At 47.9% G+C, this 17,285-nt stretch overlaps 1 protein-coding gene across 2 annotated transcripts; it reads left to right on the top strand.

Annotated features, from left to right (window-relative positions):
- The first annotated feature begins 4,275 nt into the window (after positions 1-4,275).
- CUNH19orf12 (chromosome unknown C19orf12 homolog) lies at positions 4,276-16,988 on the top strand. 2 transcript variants are annotated; one of them, XM_028754165.1, is made up of 3 exons: positions 4,276-4,365; positions 8,770-8,940; positions 14,996-16,988. In XM_028754165.1, exons 2-3 carry the CDS (start codon positions 8,781-8,783, stop codon positions 15,259-15,261), a joined length of 426 nt encoding a protein of 141 aa, XP_028609998.1. In that variant the 5' UTR covers positions 4,276-4,365; positions 8,770-8,780; the 3' UTR covers positions 15,262-16,988. The 2 variants fall into 2 exon arrangements, with proteins under 2 accessions (XP_028609998.1, XP_028609999.1); XM_028754166.1 differs by lacking the exon at positions 4,276-4,365 and adding an exon at positions 4,752-4,859.
- Positions 16,989-17,285: the final 297 nt, after the last annotated feature.

Genomic DNA, 17,285 nt, shown 5'->3' with positions numbered 1-17,285 from the left:
CATTTGTGTTGAGCTTTGCCATTTTTTAAAAAATGTGACCTTGGGGAAAGCAATATGAATTAGAGAGGAATACGGCATTATAGATCTTTCGAGACATCTCCTGTCTCCATTAATGATTTTTAATGTCCCACCTTGAGTAAGTTGGCACTTGAAAGGCTGGGGGCCTGCAGGGGATTCAGCAGTGAGGAAGCCTGAGTCGTGGCTCTACAGGGCGGGAATGACAATAATCCTCTCAGTGATGACGGAATGCCACAGCAAACATAGACTGGAAGACGTGGTAACTGTCTACAGTAATCTGAAGAATGAACTAACCTTCAGCAGAGTGATGGAACCCAACATGAGGTTGTCCTCAGTCTCCAAACATCTTGGCTCTGACAGCACTTTCAGAGGACAGATCTCTCAACACTGAAGAGTTGGTAGTCCTCATGCACACATTAACCTAGGCCTGGCCTGAGGATTCTGTGTTATACCATGGAGCGGACATGCGTCTCTCAGGCGGGTGCTCAGAGGCAGTGCTCACAGCTGGCATTTAGCGAGTGCCTGATGTTATAGGTTTGTCCTACCTGCTTTTCTGATGCTTTGATAAAACATCATGCATGACCAATAAAAGAGAGGGTTTAATTGGGCTTACAGTCCCGAGGTTAAAGTTTATGATGGCAGAATGGGAGGCAGGGTGGTGGATGACTGGTGCAGCAGCTAGAGTCTCACTTAAAAAAAAAAAAATTACCTCCTCCAATGACACAGGTGTAGCCATGCCGGGCAGTGGTGGCACATGCCTTTAACCCCAGCACTTGGGAGGCAGAGGCAGGAGGATTTCTGAGTTCGAGGCCAGCCTGGTCTACAGAGTGAGTTCCAGGACAGCCAGTACTATACAGAGAAACCCTGTTTCAAAAAACCAAAAAATAAAAAATAAAAAAATTTACTTATTGTCATAGTTTGAATATGCTTGGCCCAGGGAGTGGCACAATTTCAGAGTAGGTGCATTACTGTGGGTGTGGGCTTTTACACCCTAGTCCTAGCTACCTGGAAGCTGGTATTCTGCTATCAGTCTTCAGATGAAAATGTAGAACTATTAGATCCACCTGAATCATGCCTGCTTGGATTCTGCCATGTTCCTGCCTTGATGATAATGGACTGAACCCCTGAACCTGTAGGCCAGCCCCAATTAAATGTTGTCCTTTATAAGGCTTGTCTTGGTCATGGTGTCTGCTCACAGCAGTAAAACCCTAACTAAGACACTTATTTTTATTAATTTTTAAGTGTGTTTGTGCACACAAATGCATTTGTCAGTGGAGGCCAGAGACATCAGAGCCCCTTTGAAGCAGGAGATAAAGGTGGTAGTGAACTGAACGTGGGTTCTGGGAACTGAACTTAGGTCCTCTGGAAAAGAAGGAAGTACTCCTAACCACTGAGCCCTTTCTCCAGCCTCAGAGAGCTTATATTTTGGTCCACAAACAGGAAGCAGAGAGCACACTGGGTATGTCATCAGTCTTTTGAAATCTTAAAGACTACCCCCAGTGACACACCTCCATCAACAAGGTCAGTTCTCAAAACAGTTCTACCAACTGGGGACCAGATATTCAAACATATGAGTCTATGTGGGTTAATCTCATTCAACCACCAGGTTGAATTTTTTTGTTTGTTTGTTTTTGTTTTTTGTTTTTCAAGACAGGGTTTCTCTGTGTAGCCCTGGCTGTCCTGGAACTCACTCTGTAGACCAGGCTGGCCTCGAACTCAGGAATCCACCTGCCTCTGCCTCCCAAGTGCAGGGATTAAAGGCGTGCGCCATCACCGCCCGGCAGGTTGAATTGTTATTGTCTGGAAAAGATATGGAGTCTCAACTCTGTCACTGTGTATATAAACGTCTTACTTAGGGTTTCACTGTAGCTAGAAGGCTGTCTCCCCCATCCCCACCCATGCCACACATAAAGGAGAATGCCACAGAGTAATAGAAAAGATTAACACTGCAAGCCAAGGGTCATGGAAGACTGGTAACTTTACCAGAAGCTAAGAGAGACAGAAAGGAATCTTTCCTACAGGCTCACAGGAGTGTCTTAGTCCCTTCAAGCTGCTGTAACAAAATAGCAAAGACAGGGAATTTGAGCAACTGAACTGATTTCTTTAGAGACCAGGAAGTCCAAGATTAAGATACCAGCAGGTTTCTTGTCTAGTGTGGCCAAGCACCTCATAGATGGAGGAAGGGGACAACAAACTCCCTTAGGTTTCTTATATGAGGCCACTAGTCACCTCCCAAAGGCCCAGTACTGAAAGTGTTCAATGTGTGAACTTGGGGTTAGGAAGGGAGAAAGTTGCTGGGCAGTGGTGGCGCATGCCTTTAATCCCAGCACTTGGGAGGCAGAGGCAGGTGGATTTCTGAGTTCGAGGCCAGCCTGGTCTACAGAGTGAGATCCAGGACAGCCAGGGCTACACAGAGGAACCCTGTCTCGGAAAAAAAGAAAAAAAAAAAAGAAAGGGAGAAAGTTGAGGAAGGGTCTCCATATGCAGCCTAGGTTGGCCTCAAACTCTTATGGGTTGTTTGTTTGTTTGTTTGTTTGTTTGAGACAAGAGTTTCACTGTGTAGCCCGGGCCATCTAGAACTCTCTTTGTAGACCAGGCTGGCTCCAAACTCAAGATATTTGCTTGCTTCTGTTTTCCCAAGTGCTTCTATTAAAGGTATACACCACCACACCTGGTAGCTAGCCTCAAACTGTTGAGCCTTCTGCCTCAGAAGGATCTCCTTCTGAGTAATGGGATTGTGAATGTTCACACACCTACCATGCGCCTCTTTCACAGCTGGCCTCAGCCGCTAGTGGACTGTCTAGGACATTTATAGCTGTCAGGGTGATTATTTTATGACTTTATTCATCGTCAGTGTGAATGTCTAATATCCTAGCCTCTATTCTCCATTGCACTTTCTCGTTCCCATCATCTCTTCATGCTTCTTATGGTACCTAGGCAAAGGAGACAACAGGAGAGTCCGGTTCTCGAACTTGCCACCAGAGGGCGCTACCCGCGGGGGACACTGAAGCACCTCACTTAGTAGAAGGACTAAGAGCAGGGAGCCAATCTATTCTTAGCTTCAGTTAACTTTGGCTCTTGAAAGTCACCCAAACTCAGGCAAAAGTTCCTACTCGAAAATGCACAGAATTTTTCACTCCAGCCAGGAGAATCTTGATTTTAAAAGGATTTCGAAGCTTTCTATGAAGACAAAAAAACAAATAATATGACTTTGCATAGGAAATCATCTGTATGCCCGCAGCCGGTCTCGTGCTAGGGGCCACTTGGACCTAGACTGGAGTTCACTCGCTACACTTTTTATTTGGGTGGCATTGGCTAGTCCAGCCCCTCTGTATCTAGTTTGTCAACGACAGCCGTGCCTACTCAGCAAGACTTTGCTCACGGTTAAAGTTTACAACATTGGGAGAGTTTTCAGAAGCCCTTTTCGGATTTGGCATAGTTCCAGGCCAGCCTTAGAGTCCTAGGGGCCAGGAGTCAGGGACTGCTCCCTGGGCCTCTCTGGATTTTTTTTTTCTGCTACCCTTTGATCTCCTCCGAGAGGCTCCCTTTGCCTTGAAGGTGGAGTGGGCTCCTTTCTGACCCTAGGAGGTCTGAAAGCTACACCAGCTCCTGACAGCTCCTGACAGCTCAACCTCCTGTAGCCTCTCCCACGCCCAGGACCCTGTGAGGGAAAAGAGCCCTGGCATGTCACAGATCCAGCGCAGAGAGCGATCGAGGACAACCTTCCAGGAGCGGTCCCAGATCCTAAACGTGAGGTTGGGCATTGAGTGGGGTGGTCAGGTGGGGTCAAGCGGGCGAGCAGTGGGTCCTCGCGACGTAAAGTCCCCTCCAGATGCTCCCCATTCCTGCAGTGATATCGCTTCCTAGGCAGGGTCTAGGTGTCCATCAACCAGACGCTGAGGCGCGGAAGGACCCCGCCATCAAGATTTCCCCCCAGGCCGGGCGGTGGTGGCGCACGCCTTTAATCCCAGCACTTGGGAGGCAGAGGCAGGCGGATTTCTGAGTTCGAAGCCAGCCTGGTCTACAGAGTGAGTTCCAGGACAGCCAGGGCTACACAGAGAAGCCCTGTCTCGAAAAACAAAACAACAACAACAACAACAAAACAAACAAAAAAACCCAACAAAAAACAAAACAAGACAAAAAAGATCTTCCCCCAGGCCTGTCCCAACTTGAGGACCCGGACCCATAGGGACCCAGAGCGCTGCGACCCGGAAGGAGCCGGAAGGTGGGAAGGCGGAGCCAGGGCGGCGGTGGGCGGCGAACGCCTCGCTGGAGCTGGCAGAGCAGAGCCGGCAAAGCGGAGCCGGCTTCGGTACCCGAGACGTTCCAGACTCCAGTACGGTAAAGGTGCGCACAGGGGAGCCGGGGTCTGTGGAGCCGGTCGGGGACCCTACGGTGTCAGGCACACTGCTGGAGCTGATCATCTCAGTGCAAAGGAGCCGAGACACTGCCAGGCCCAAGCCGCAGCGCCGAGGTTGGAGTAGTGAGCAGCTCCGTGCGCTTCCAGCGGCTGCCTGGGTGCTCCAGAGTGCGCGTGCGCGGTGCGGTAGTTCCCACAGCGTACACCTAGCGCCTAGCGGTGTTGGCCCAGAGCGGTAGGGAATCTGGGCTCTAGCTTAGGGATGATCTGGAAGGAATGTCAGGGCCTCAAAAGGCCAGATTAGTTGGAGCTGTTGTTGAGAAGCGTTCTTCTATGACTACGTAGAAAAGGTGCATGCATAGCCAGCCGGGTGCGGAGGGCACGGCGCTGCTAACTGAGTGTTGGGTGTTAGCTCAGTCTGCCAGGTGAACCTACCACTGACTACTTCTGATCTTTCAAGAGAAATCAGGAAGATTAAGGTGTACGTAAGATTTTATTATTGCTGTTATTTTGAGACAGGAGCTCACTATGTAACCTTGCCTGGTCTTGATCTGGAAGTCCTACAGTGGCCTACCCCATGCTGGGGTTACGGGAGTGAGCCAGCACACCTCGATATATTCTTATTTTTAAAAACCAACATTCAAGTTAATTAAACAACTTTGTGGGGTGAAAGAAGAGGATGGTGAACTTTACAGGATACAGAGTGCAGCTTGGGTCTGTAAATCCCGTAGAGGGGAGCAGGATAGTGATTTTTCGCCAAAGACCTGTTTTCCACTCAGTTTCTGTTTCGTTTCTCCCTGCTCCCTCCTGCCCCCACCCTGACACACTTCCTTCCTCTACACTGGGGATTTGAATCCCAGCTTTGTCTATGATTGCTGTAAAGAACATGGAGCCCCCTGTTACTCTGAGGCCTCCTCCTCTGTCCCTCACAACTTGATTGGACACAGATCAGGCTGCTGTCCAAAGGTTTGAGTCTTCACCTCCTCTGTGTATGTCCCTGCTGTAATCTTCCCACCAGTCTGGGTGACTGTAAGACATCAGGGCTCCCAGTTAGCACTTGTCTTCCCTATGGCTGGCAGGTGGACTTCCAGTGACCAGGACCTGTTTCGAGGACAGCATTATTGAAATAGTTGTGCTCCTGTGGGAAGGTTCTGTCTTCTGTCATCTCCCCCCCCGCCCCACACACAACTCTTCCTCACAGACAGAGGAGAATGGGACATGTTACCCTGCAATCTCCTGAGCCTGAAGAATACAGGAAGTGAAATGCTTTCACACAGACTCGGGGTCCCAAACCTTTCTTTCACAACAAAAGCTTGTTGCTGCCATAACTTCTGAAATTATTCTTCAGGAAATCTAAGCAGCCTTGCCTTGCAATCTGAGACTGCAGAAGCCCAGCTGGAGTGGAACCTTTCTTGCCCAGCTCTCCTGCCCTGGTACCTGCTAAAGAGCCTGGTTTGTCTCCTTGCAAAGGCTTGTCTGGGCTTGGTAGAGATTGAGAATGGCATGTGCACATTGCTACCTTTTCTGCTCCATGGGTTTTGACTTAAAGTTATTCAGAGCAAGTCTGGAGGTAGATAATCCTCTGAGTAGGTAATCAAGGGTAAAAATGGGTGAGTACAGTACCCCACCCCTGTCCACAGTTTTACATTTTGTAGTTCTGGATACCCACAGCCAAATAATAAGTGAAAACATTTCAGAAATAAACAGTCCATGAGTTTTAAATACTATGTAAGTTTTAAATCATGGGCTTCTCTATATGGTTAGAAATTTCATTCTGAGTCCTGTGATGAGCTCAAGTAACCTCATTTTATTTAATAAGGGCCGCAAAGCTTGGGAGTTACAATGCAAAGAAACCAGGATGAAGTCTGGAAGGACTGATTAATCGTGTTTTCAGGCATCTACAGGAGTCTCCGAATGTATACCTTATGGATGAGGGGCTGCTGTATGCATCTCTGTCCTAACTCCTTCCCGTGTCTTGTCTCGATAGGAAAACACTGTTTCAAGAGTGCAGATCTGTATTCTGTGATTTGGAGTGGTACCTGTGGGCTGGTGCTGAGGCTGGCCCTCAGAATCAGATCGCCACAAGCCTTGCGTTTCTGACTATGCTTGGTGTCCTCCAGTCCTCTGAGACCTGGGCTGCACCTGACAAAAACAACAACAACAACAACAACAACAAAAACCAAAAAGCTGGCCGTGCACCAGAGCTAAACTAGGAAGTGGTTAGCTCCTTTACAGGTTGGGGGTGGAGTATTAGTCTTTTGAAAGGAATGTATTCATCTAAAGTTTATCAAAATGGATAAGGAAGCCAGAGACGATGGTGCAAGCCTACAGTACTGGGGATTAGGAGCCTGATAAAGATGGAACATGGATTCTAGGTTAGCCTGAATTACATAGCAAATAAAGAAGTCTCAAAAAAGGGTGGGAGTGAGAAAAACTGGACATTTCCAGGGGCTCGAGCACAGCGTACAATGTCCAGATGTTCTTATAAATAGCCTTTGTGGCAGTATGGTGGCTCCATGGATTCCTTATAAGGGCCTGGAACTCCCAGAGTCTGAGGGACAGTTTTACATTAAGAGAGTATGATTCTGCATAGTTCTTGGGAATCAAGAGAAACCCACCAAAGCCCAGTAGAATGTCAGGCTATTGACAGTAGCCTAGGACTCCCTCAGGAAGGTCCCTCTGCTGACTAATGCCTCAGCCTCCTGGGAGCAGAAAGTCTTTCTTAGAAATATCACCTCTGCTGTTTTTCTCAGCAGCCTTTTGAGGTGGAATGGTCAGTTTGTGGGCTCTCCTTACTCACCAGCCCCTCTGCGGGGCACGGGACACCTCACCTATGGCTATGCTTGTATCTGTCACTTCCCAGGGAGCAAGGCAGTGTGTCCTGATGCTAGCAAACTGCTCTCAGGATCATTGTTCTTCAGGGCTGTCTGTTGTTTCCTGTATCTTGCAAGCCCCTGGAAGGCTCTCATTTTGAGACAGGGCCTTGCTCTGTAGGGCAGGCAAGGCACATCTCACTGTGTAGCCCAGGCTGGTCTCAGACTTATCTGACCTTTCTTCTTCTATTTCCCAAGTGCCAAAATTTCGGCTATGAGCCACCATGCCAAGCCTCTGGAGATTTATTTTGTTCTGTGATTGTTTCATCTTGGTAATTCATACTGTTTCTGATTTTCTTTATTATTAATTAACTAAGTAATCATTATTCTTTTTATCTTGATAGTGAGTCTAGCTATCTAATCGAGGCTGGCCAAGGGTTCATAATCTTCCTGCTTTAGCTTCCCAAGTACTGAGAGTACCAAACCTAGCTCTTGTCTCTGCCTGTAATGTCCCAACAGGGTCTCCAGTGCCACCAGCTCTGTCTCATCAGCCCTTCCTCATCCTTTACAAGGTCCCAGCCTATAAGTGATCTCTATTCATTTTTTTCTTTTCTTTTCCTTTCTTTTCTTTCCTTTTCTTTAGCACTGTTCATGTCAGACATGGTCTCCCGTATAGAATTGTATTTTCAGCCCCATTTTCACTCCATCTTAAAGCTAAGTATCTGACTCTTGGCTCCAGGTTACCCAGCAGGCAAGTGCCAGTGTGGCCTCAGAGTCTTGTCCTTTCTCCACTTTCTGGCTTGGCTCAAATACCTTGTCACATCAAGAGCCCGTCTGTTTTTAAATGCCCTGTTCCTGATAGCCTTTATACGTTGGAGGTTACATGAGCCACTTTGAAGGGTGTTGGTGTGAGAAGTCAGGCTTAGCTTGCTAGGGGCTGATGAAGCCTGTGGCTGAGGCTGCTTCCTCATTTGTCAGAAATCTGAAGTTAATCAGAGGGCAGAAAAGACCTTTCATCCACTCGGCTGCTTCTGTAGCTTGTTAGCTCATGCCCAGCCTCTTGGCTTCAGACAAGCACACAGGGCTGTGTGCCTGTCAGGCACACACACAGCCAAGCAACTCTTCCCAGAAGATGGGAGCTCTTCCTAAAATGCTGTAAAGTGTCACACTGGGTTAAAATACACATACGTGTATTAAAACTCCCTTTCAGCCATGAGGTATGGTGGTATTATCTCTGCTATTATCCCAGCACTCAAAAGCCCAAGGGAAACCGATTATGAGTCTAGACTGGTCTGGAATATGTAGCAAGACTTTGTCTTAAAATCAAACAAATAAACACAAAACCAGGGACCAGAGAGATGACTCAGAGGTTAAGAGAACTGGCTATCCTTCCAGAGGACCTAGGTTTGATTCCCAGCACCCACATGGCATCTCACCACGATCTGTAACTCCAGTTCAGGGGATCTCTGCCTTCTGAGGGCACAGACATATATACAGCAGAACACATGTACACACTTTTTTAAGTACATAAAATGAGCAAACACAAAAAACCACCTATCTCTTTGAATCATCTTTTAGGATCTGCTGAGATGCCCATCATGGTAGATGACATCATGAAGCTTTTATGCTCGATTTCCCAAGAAAGGAAGATGAAGGCGGCCGTCAAGCACTCTGGAAGGGGTGCTGTGGTTGTGGGGGCAATGGCCTTCGTCGGTGGCTTGGTTGGTGGCCCACCAGGATTAGCTGTTGGTGAGTGAGAGTGATTTTACAGGTACAGCCAGCCTTGGGGCTATCATAAAAGGTCAGGGTTCAAGCCTGTCACCCTTGGGAGGCAGGAACATGGGAAGTTCAAGGATAGCCTGAGCTATATAGTATGTTTCAGGCCTCCAGCATGCTTGATGTTTTTGGAACCAAATGGAAGAATGACCTGGTAAGAATTGTGTCTACCACATGGCCTGTGCGGAAAGTTCACCAGGCCCAGTCCTGTGTATATGGTTCCTGTCAGAACCCCAGCTTCTGAGTGTCTGCATAATGCAGGATTCTCCTGGCCTTGGTGTTTGTATCTCTCAGAGCCTGAAGCACCTTTCCTCCAATGCCAAGTACTCTTTCCTGGTATTCTTCTGCTCTTTCTCTAGAGAACTATCCTTGAGTCTAAAAGTACTGGGGTGTCTGAAGCCAGAGAAGAAACTAACCTTGCCAGGTTCCTTCCTTGAGTGTGGCTGTGTCTTTGTGTGCTTTCTCCTGCTGTGAGAAAACACCATGACCAAAAGCAACTTGGGGTCGGAAGGGTTCATTTCAGCATGAAGGAGAGCCAGGGCGGGAACTCAAGGCAGGAGCTGAGACAGAAGCCATGTAATGCTGCTTCCTGTTTCTCTTGGCTCACTCTGCTTGCTTTCCCCTGTAATGGACCATTCAGTGAGGTGTGACTAGCATCCCCACACAGGCTGGTCACCTGCCATGTGCATCTGGGTGGTTCTCCACTGACTACTGCTGTGTGCTGAGAGCCTAGGTTGGGGGTTCCTTCCTTGACCCTAGTCTTCCAGAAGCTCTTGCTTGATGGTTTACTGTCTCTGCATCCTAGCAGGCTGGGCAGAGGGGAGCTCTTTTGTGCTGAGGTTGGTTTTGGTTTCCCAGCATGCTCTGTTCTTTCCTTCAGTGGCAGGGTTGACATCTGAGAACGTTGCATTAAGAGAAAGCTACATTTCATAGAAATGGAAGTACACTCACGGGTGGCCCAGAAATTCTTGTTTTGTATTAACAAATTCTGTGAATTCAGGAGTCCAGACGTCAACTTCTTCCCATGACAGGAGAAGACAGCCCACTTCTTATTTCCCTAGAGATGCCCTCACCTTCCACTCCTACCTAAGTTTCCTAAGGACACTTGGCTGGGGCTATTGTATCATATAGCTATGTCCTGGCTCTGTTGTGGCAGCCCGTATTTTATTCAGATTGAGTAAAGCTGGCCAAGAACAGAGTCTGTCTGGACTTGCTGCTTCTGGCCCCTGGTCACGGTGGGTGCTTCATTATCTTTGAAAAACACAGGGATTCTCCTTTCTCCAAAGTCTAGTAGCGATTTGTGCATTGATGTTCTGATATCCCCATTGCATTAAGTGCTCTTGTAAATCAAACATTGATGTTCCCTAATGGGGTACTGCAAATACTTGCAGGACGGTCAGATCAAGAGGTTCACTGGTGTCAGGAGGACAAATTCAGTCAAACTTGTGTATGAACTGCTTTCCTTTCTGTGGATGCCTTTTTAGAGACTAAGTCTGGCTGCTCTCTTATATTGGGAGCCAGAGGAGCTGTCTGCTTCCAGAGCCACACTGCTTGGATTCAGAGAACATGGGTGTCAGTCTCTGTCTTCTGAGTCCAGCCTACAAGTGGGTTCTCCCTGGCATAAGCTGAGTGGTTTACTTAATTAAACATTTATAAAGTGATTATTTTTTTTTCCACGAGGGGAGGTTTATTAAGAGAGTGGGAGAGCGAGAGGCGAGAGAGAAATAGAGAGAGGAGAGAGAGAGAGTAGAGGCCGGCCATGACCACGTGGAGAGAGGGGGAAGGGAAGGGAGAAGGGGAGACGGCAACCTGCAGGCGCGGGTCAACGGAGCAAGAGAGCAAGAGAGAGAGGAGGGGGCAAGCAGCCCCTTTTATAGTGGGCAGGGCTACTTGCCTGTTGCCAGGTAACTGTGGGGAGGAGCATACCTGGCCACTGCCAGGTGACTGTGGAGGTGGAGTTTAACAGATTACTAACATTCCCACATTTTGGTTTAATTAAAAAGAAAAATTAGAAAGAGGTGGCGGCGAAGCAGAAATAGGGTCGTCGTGAAATCTGGCTACTTCCTGCTGGCATTGGGGGCAACGTGTCTTTAGGGGGAACCTAGAAGAATGGATATGGGTGATGTTTGTCTGGTCTTAGGAGAGGTGGCTGTTTTCTGTTGTCCAGGGTCTATGGAGCCATCTGAGGATAGGCCAGAAGGAACAGGTCCAGTAGAAGCAGCTGTGTGTGTGACAGGAGATGGAGCATCTGAAGGTTGCTTCTCTGGAGCTGTAGTGGATGCACCTGGCAGAGTACCACGCGGGTGGAAGCAGCGGTGCAGGATGGGGGGTGTAGATGGTAGGTAGCGACAGATGAAGTCAGCGTGGTGTAGTAATGGCGGAGGTGGTGGTGTGTCTGTCCTGTCTAGTCACAGCAGCCGGAGGTCCCCGAAGTCTTCGTATTCCCGGGTTTCGGCACCAATAAAAGGTTTTCACGTGCAGCTTGGACAGATCACAGCAGACTAGATGGTTCCACAAGGGGAGGTTTATTAAGAGAGTGGGAAAGCAAGAGGAGAGAGAGAGGAGTAGAAGAGGAGAGGCCGGCCATGACCACGTGGAGAGAGGGGGAAGGGAAGGGGGGAGGGGAGAGGACAACCTGCAGGCGCGGGTCACGGGAGCAAGAGAGCAAGAGCATAAAGTGATTATTTTGATTTTATGTGTCTTAGTGTTTTACCTGAATGTCCATGAACTATATGCATGCAATATCCATAGAGGCCAGAAGAGGGTGTCAGGTTGTTTGGAACTGGAGTTAAGTCATGAGCCACTCTGTGGGGGCTGGGAATCAAATGTTAGCCCTCAGCAAGAACAGCCAGTGCCCTGCACTTAACCACTGAGCCAACTCTCCAGTCCCACCTACTTTTTTTGAGCTATGTTCTCTATGTATTTCAGGCTGGTCTGAAACTATGTATCCCAGATTGATGTTCTGTAACAAGGTAGTACAGATGCTTGCAGTGCTGTCAGATCAAGAGGTTCACTGGTGTCAGGAGGACAAATCTGATTTTCTCATGCCTCAGCCTCCAGAATGCTGGAATTCCAGTTATAGTGTCCCCTGTATTAAAACAAACGAAGAGGAGGGCATTTTCCAGGAGTCCTCAAAGAAGCGAGGACCATGTGCAGTGTTATCTGTTCCTTGACCATCAAGGAATAGCTTTCCCTTGGGACCGGAAGCTGTGCTCCCAGGCCCCTCCCCAACCCCTGCTACACACTACCACACCAGCTGCTGGCTCTGAAGCTCCAAGGGAGCAGGGTTCTTCTTAGTCCCCCCTGCATCCTCCGCCCCAACACACACCTGTCCTCTCCTGCCAAGGCTAATTTCCATTTAGCCACAGCCTGTCCTGCTGTACACCTCCCTTAGACAAACTGCTCTCTGGGCGCTTTGTTTTGCTGGTCCCTTCTGCTCTGCTCTTCCTGGCTTCCATGTAGAGGGTTCTGGGAACATTCTTTGGCCCTAAAGGGCCCCAGCCCCGTCTCATTCTGAGAAGCTCCATTGGCTGACCTGGTAGCAGCAGGTGTGATCAGTGCAGTGGATGCTTAGATCCCAGCTTGTCTCTCACCCTGCAAACCATCCACGGATGTGTTTCTCAGTCGTTCTGCCCCACCTTACCTGGATCCCGCGCTAGACTGGCTAAGACTCTTGGATTACAGCAAGTAGGAAGGTGTTGGCCCCGCCCACCTTGTTCTCACCTGCGACCTGATACACTCACTCACAGGTGGGAGTTACCACCTACCTCCAGAGTGGGGTCCTATTTTCTGGCTTTCACCTAAGGCAGATGGGGCGCTAACTTGCCTCTCCGACTTCCACTCTAGGCCGTTTCTCTTCCTCCAGGGGGCGCTAAGGAGCTAGCCTTGCTCCCCTCCTGTTGCTCCTCCCTGCCCCACTCCCTCAAGGTTCTTGTCCTCTGTTCACAAAGAACCTCTGGACAATCATATTGATTTTTGGTCGCTGTTCATTCTTAGACACCGGTATTGCTGCACCTACAAGCACCAAATGTACACCCTCCTGTTTTGCCTGCACTGCTCTCCACAGCACACTTTAGGGGATGGTGGGCTGGGGCACAGCAGGCTTGTTATCAGACTACCTCACACCAGGGAAGATGGGGCCCTGGGATGCTGTAGTAGAGTGAGGAGGGGTGACCACGTTGATGGGAAAAGTGTGTAGGAACACCTTTTCTCCTTGTTCTTTAGGGAAGGAGTAGCCAGTATTGGTTCAGCGTAGGACTCCCCTTGTTTCTGTTTGCAGTTACTTGAATTTTTTTAAAAGCCTTTTCTGGAAGGAAAAAAAAAAACATTTTATTTTGGAATAATAATAGCTAGATGTAAAAGTTGCAAAGATTGTACAGAAAATCCCTGTGTGTCCTTCACCCAGGTTTAGTTTTAGTGGGAATGTTTTTCCTGGTAGACTGAGTGGACCAAGCAGTCAGCACTAATGCAATGCTGTGAGACCTCTGTTTGACTAACCAGTGCACAGTACCCTTCTTTTTCTTCCTCTTGCCACTTTTTTTTTGGGAGGGGGGTAGGATCTCACTATGTAGCCCTGGGTGTCCTGGGTTTGACTATGTAGATTAGGATGTTTTGAACTCACAGAGATACCCTTGCATCAAAGGTGTGGGCCACTATGCCCATCTAATACTTTGTTTGTTTTTTGAGACAAGGTTTCTCTGTGTGGCCCTGGCTGTCCTGAAACTTGCTCTGTAGACCAGGTTGGTCTTGAACTCAGAGATTGCCTGCTTCGGCTTCCAAGTGCCTCCTGAGTGCTAGAGTTAAAGGTGTGAGTAACCACCACCCTTCAATGAGACTTTGTTATTTTAATTTAATTTAATTTAATTTAATTTAATTTAATTTAATTTAATTTATATGAGTACACTGTAGCTGTCCTCAGAACACACCAGAAAAGGGCATTAGATCCCATTACAGATGGTTGTGAACTACCATGTGGTTGCTGGGAATTGAACTCAGGACCTCTAGAAAAACAGTCAGTGCTCTTAACCACTGAGCCATCTCTCCAGCCTGACATTTTGTTTTGTTGTTGTTGTTTTGTTTGTTTTTGTTGTTGTTGTTGTTGTTTTCCCCCAAGGGTTTCTCTGTATAGCCTGGCTTTCCTGGAACTCACTCTGTAGACCAGGCTGGCCTTGAACTCAGAAATCTCCCTGCCTCTGCCTCCCAAGTGCTGGGATTAAAGGTGTGTGTCACCACTGCCCGGCCTGACACTTTGGTTTTATAACCTCATTTTCCTTAGTCTCTTCTGACTTGTGACAGTTTCTTAGCCTTTCCTTGTTTTCCTGACCTTGATATTGAGGAAGATGGGTGCTGGCAGGTGTTTTATAAAATTCTCAGTTCTGTGATGAGCTTCTCTTGAGTCCTGAGGGGAAGTATCTTCTACATCGGTCCAGGGGTACATGATATCCCGTGGCATCTCCAGTGAGGCTGACCTTGGGAACTGGTCAAGGTCATGTGTGCTGGGTTTTTCCATTCTTAAGATTTCCGTTTCTCATCCCATATTCTGTCCCTTGAGAATGACTCACTAGTCTATCCGAGCTGCATCTGTGACTGTCTGATGGCTGATATATACAATTCATGGGAGGCTTTAAAGATTCAGATCTAATGTGCCCGCTGGCAGCGGTTGTCTGGCACAGCAGTTGTCTGGCATGTCCCTCTCAGCTTCTTCTTTGTGGAGACAGATTGTTTTGGGAGTCACAGGAGTGGGGGCATTCTTCAGCCATGAAGGGGATCTTAGTTGGCACAGTTCAGAGGTAGGGATGGTGTAAGTGGGGTCATTGGGAGAAACAAATTTGAGTATCAATTATGTGGACCAAATGGACTAGAGACCATATCAACCTTTGCTCTGCTGAGTGCCTGGCAGAAGCTGAGCGTGCTGTGACCTGCTCCCAAATGTGCCCACTTGTCATGACAGTGGCTATATTCTTGGCAAGAAACAAAGGCCATCGTTGGAGAATAAGGCTGACTAATTGAACCCTTTCTTGTTTTCCAGGGGGAACTGTTGGGGGCCTGTTAGGTGCCTGGATGACGAGTGGACAGTTTAAGCCCGTTCCTCAGATCTTAATGGAGCTGCCCCCTGCTGAACAGCAGAAACTTGTTAATGAAGCCACTGCCATCATCAGGAACTTGGACTGGACAGATGCGGTGCAGCTGACTGCTCTGGTCATGAGCAACCAGGCCATGCAACAGAAGCTCTTGGCCATGCTAACAACCTATGTCACCAAGGAGCTGCAGGCTGAGATCCGCTATGATGACTAAGTCACTCCCCCTGGGGAATGGAGCTTTCATTTTAGATGATTCTATGGCTCTCAAAAGGTGACCAGGGAATGGGGGAAGCCTGACAGGTACTTCTGAGAAACTTGTATATTACCAGCATTGACTGTAAGCTGCTGTGCTAGTGAATCCTGTTGGACTGTCCTGCTGGAGAGGCCTTGGCCATGCATCTTGGGCTTTGTGTGCAATGGAAATGTGCAGGCATGCCTGCTGTAGGCATTCACAAATAGCTTGGAGTCCTCCTGATCATGTGGGTCTAAAAGAAGTTCTCATGTTGTTGGCTAGCCGACTGTACCAGATGCTCCTCTTTCTGTGAAGAGTGTACCTCCAGGTTACCTGTTACAGGATTAGGTCCCCTTCATCTCCGGGGTCTTGGGATTCAGAACCAGGTTTGTCAGGATTGTGCTTACCTGCTGAGTGTTTCTCTTCCTTGGTCAGGGACTTTCCAGTGGTCTCATGATGACAACAGTCCCTCTTTTGAGTGAAGCCACAGATGCCAGGCAGGCTCTATGCTCTGCTACGGGCTATGCCCCAGGCTCTCTTGAGTAACTTTAGTAAAGCTTCTAGGATCTTCTGCCTCCTTATGGAAAACCATGGCACCTCTTTATATCTTTTATTTTTTAATGTCAATTCTGGACCCCTTTTGTTCTCTATACTTTCGTAGCCTGAGTTAATTTAGTTCCATTTTCTTTTTCTTCTTACTATGTTTCCTGGGCGAAGTCCTGGGCTCAAGTGATCTTGCTACATAGCTTGGACCGTAGGCTTGTGCCGCCATAGTTAGCTTTACCTCAAAGAGTGTTCTCCACTCCGCTTTTCCTGAGTCCTCCCATGCTCTCCTCTCTGCTGGCTGCAATCTACAGTTCATTTGTGTGAAAAGACAAAACTAACAGTGAATCGAGTTCAAAGATCAACTGAGCTAGGTGCTGTGATGCATACCCACAGTCTCAGATAACTGAAAGCCCAAAGGCCAGGAGTTCAAGACCAACCCGGACATTGCAAAAGCAGGGAGATAGGCGGGGACACTATGCACCTTCTTAGTTGGTTTTTATTTGCAGTCACAAAATCAGGAGGCAGTGAGTATTCTAGTGAGATGGAAAGAAAGGGGAGACAGGGGAGACCAAGGGAAAGCAGAAACAATGAGAGCACTAGGTTAACCTCCCATGAAACTGGCTGTTGACAGATTGGGCTAGACCTTCCTCCATTTCCCTAAGTGACAATGGCTCAAATTGGACAAGTAGCTGGTTTTTTTTTTGTTTGTTTGTTTTCCTTGTGGTGTTGTGGATGGAACCCAGGGCTTTGCCTATGCTAAGAGCCAACACTGCACCCTGTTCCTAGTCCTCCTCTCTTGGTAGATCCTAGACAAGTTCTCTGAGTAATCTGGGAATCTGCTGATTACCACTGAGCCTGGTCCCAGCCCTTGAGTGACTCAACTTTGTTTTGGTCGGTTGGTCCTAGAGGTTATGAACTGGAGTTCAACCATTTGAACTGGAGTTCAACCATTTGAACTGGAGTTCAACCAGTAACATCATATACATTTGATTAAATATTTGACACTTCTTTTTATCCCTTATTAGATAAGCTCACTTATAGAAGGCAGGAGCTGTGTATCTTGGTTACCTCTCTGATCACCAGCTTGCTCCTGCTTGGCACCATGGCTTTTATGTGGCTTAGACACTCAATAAATATATATTTTTAAAGCTATGTATTTTATATCTTTCTGGTTGTTAATTTATTTATTTAATTTTCATGTTTTGTCTGCATTTATGTAAGTATGGTGTATGTGTCTGATTCCCACAGAGGCTGTAATGGGGCGTTGACCTCCTGGAACTGATGTTACTGACAATTGTGAGCCACCATGTGGTTGCTGGGAACTGAACCCAGGCCCTCTGCAAGAGCATCAATGGCTAAACAATCTTCTCTCCTCTAGATTTGGGTTTTTAAACCTGGGTTTCTCTATGTGATTCTGGTTGGCTTAAAACTCATGGACTTCCTGCCTCAGCCCCTTGGAC

This window comes from Grammomys surdaster, unplaced genomic scaffold (assembly GCF_004785775.1).
Source record: "Grammomys surdaster isolate TR1022 unplaced genomic scaffold, NIH_TR_1.0 125984, whole genome shotgun sequence".
NCBI lineage: Eukaryota > Metazoa > Chordata > Mammalia > Rodentia > Muridae > Grammomys > Grammomys surdaster.
The sequence above is the reverse complement of the archived record's forward strand: the minus strand, read 5'-3'. Positions and strand labels throughout refer to the sequence as shown.